The sequence below is a fragment of the Perkinsus marinus genome, assembly GCF_000006405.1.
Source record: "Perkinsus marinus ATCC 50983 genomic scaffold scf_1104296955184, whole genome shotgun sequence".
Classification (NCBI taxonomy): Eukaryota; Perkinsozoa; order Perkinsida; family Perkinsidae; genus Perkinsus; species Perkinsus marinus.
The window spans coordinates 1-1,694 of NW_003207872.1; the positions used below are offsets into that span (position 1 = coordinate 1).

The 1,694-nt window shown below is 48.6% G+C and overlaps 1 protein-coding gene and 1 non-coding gene across 2 annotated transcripts; one reads left to right on the forward strand and one right to left on the reverse strand.

Annotated features, from left to right (window-relative positions):
- The first annotated feature begins 724 nt into the window (after positions 1-724).
- Pmar_PMAR028372 lies at positions 725-797 on the forward strand. The gene has a single exon. It is a non-coding gene; the product is annotated as a tRNA-Ala (tRNA).
- Positions 798-1,005: 208 nt separating this feature from the next.
- On the reverse strand, positions 1,006-1,477 carry Pmar_PMAR028373 (conserved hypothetical protein; the record flags this gene model as incomplete). Its single annotated transcript, XM_002775930.1, has 4 exons — positions 1,006-1,043; positions 1,097-1,187; positions 1,240-1,360; positions 1,404-1,477. 4 exons carry the CDS (start codon positions 1,475-1,477, stop codon positions 1,006-1,008), a joined length of 324 nt encoding a protein of 107 aa, XP_002775976.1.
- Positions 1,478-1,694: the final 217 nt, after the last annotated feature.

Here is a 1,694-nt window from a genome sequence, read left to right on the forward strand (position 1 = left end):
TGGAAAAGCCGCAGGAGACCGAGGATAAGGGCACTTTGGTTGGTTATGTCAGCGTTTATGACTCGGATAGCGATGCGGACGCGGAAGATGATGTGCCAGAGACACACGACGCGGCAGTGTCCCATGTGATCATGTTTTGTTGGAAGATCGCTGCCTGCTGAGCATCTCGGGTTTTTGTAGATACATGATAGGTCAACGACGGCTGGGTCATCGGATAACACGAGTGTCCCCGCCTGGCGGGTCGGAAGCCGACGAACATTCCCCGAGACTCCAGCAGATAGTGATTCTGATGACGAGCCTAGTAGTTACACCTGGGCTCGCGTTAGACGAGACCCAATAGCTGCTGCGGCTGGGGAAACTGTGAGCCCTCGTCGTGAGGTAGTAGCTTTTCGCACTGTGCCGGTCTCAACCTCCATATTTCGGCAGGTTATCGGAGTGGAATCTCAATCGGTCAGGGCTGGACGGCAACGGCGACGTGATAAATTCAAACAAACAACTCTTATCAATGAATTCAGACGGAATGAGGATGAAGTGCTCAAGCTGTAGCACTGAGCATGATCAGCGTTTCCGAAAAAGGAAGTTTCGGGTCTGTTGAGATCTCGAGTTGGATGTTTGGCTCCAGACAACTATTCGTCCACTGAGTAATACCATGTGAGCAAAATCATGTTCACTAGAGGATTTCCATGACGCTCGCGATGTTCGAAGACGCCACTAGTTATTAATAGGGGGACTAGCTCAAATGGTAGAGCGCTCGCTTAGCAAGCGAGAGGCACCGGGATCGATGCCCGGGTTCTCCATTTTTCCTCACCCAAGATTGAATCTATTTGTGCTCCAACGTCGATTATCTCGGGGATGGTCTTAATCATCATCCACTAGTCCGGCACATATCCTTTCATGTTTCGTTCCGAATTAACTTGCGTAATTCAACGTCAGACCTCAGGCGCAACGAAAAATTGTTTTATGATTATTTCGTTATCTATCGCCTAGCGACCAATAAGAAGATCTTTATCGGCCGTACTTCTGGAACTCCCATTCGCCATTATCTGACAGTAAGTTTGATATCACGAATTCAGAACCCAATTAAATAACTTTCTACCCAAAGGACAAACCTGTCTGGTCTTCAGCCACCTAGAAATGCAATGGAAATGGAAAGCGTGGTTGCAGACACCCCACGCAACCGTGCAATCCTGCAGATAAGTATGAATTGGGCCACATTGACTGAGACTAGCAGTAGCTCACCTCACTACTGTGAGAGCCCTGATTAGCCTGACACTCTATGCAGAGATCCATGATGTGATTACGACATATCGCACAGTTATCGACAACGATGTCCCACGCCCACACGGACACAGCATTCCACCTGAACTATACAAATGCCGCGACCGATTTAAGGCTCGATTCACTTTTTAATTTCAAATCTCTTCTCATCAGTAGAGCCGCTCGATCCTGCAGCAGCTACGGCACTCGATTCGGCCATTATCAACTCCACAAAACTGATCACTCTAACAAACCCGATATGGCCATATGCAGAACGCAACCAAAGCTATATCGACACGGGAAGCCTTCATGCTCGCGTCTCAGTGCGAATGTAGGTCTCAGTGAGGGAGACCAACTCTTCCATGATCTGCTGATGCTCATCGGATTTGATCGCTTGTTGGTTGATACTGTGACTTCCGCGCTCCCCAAAAAACTTG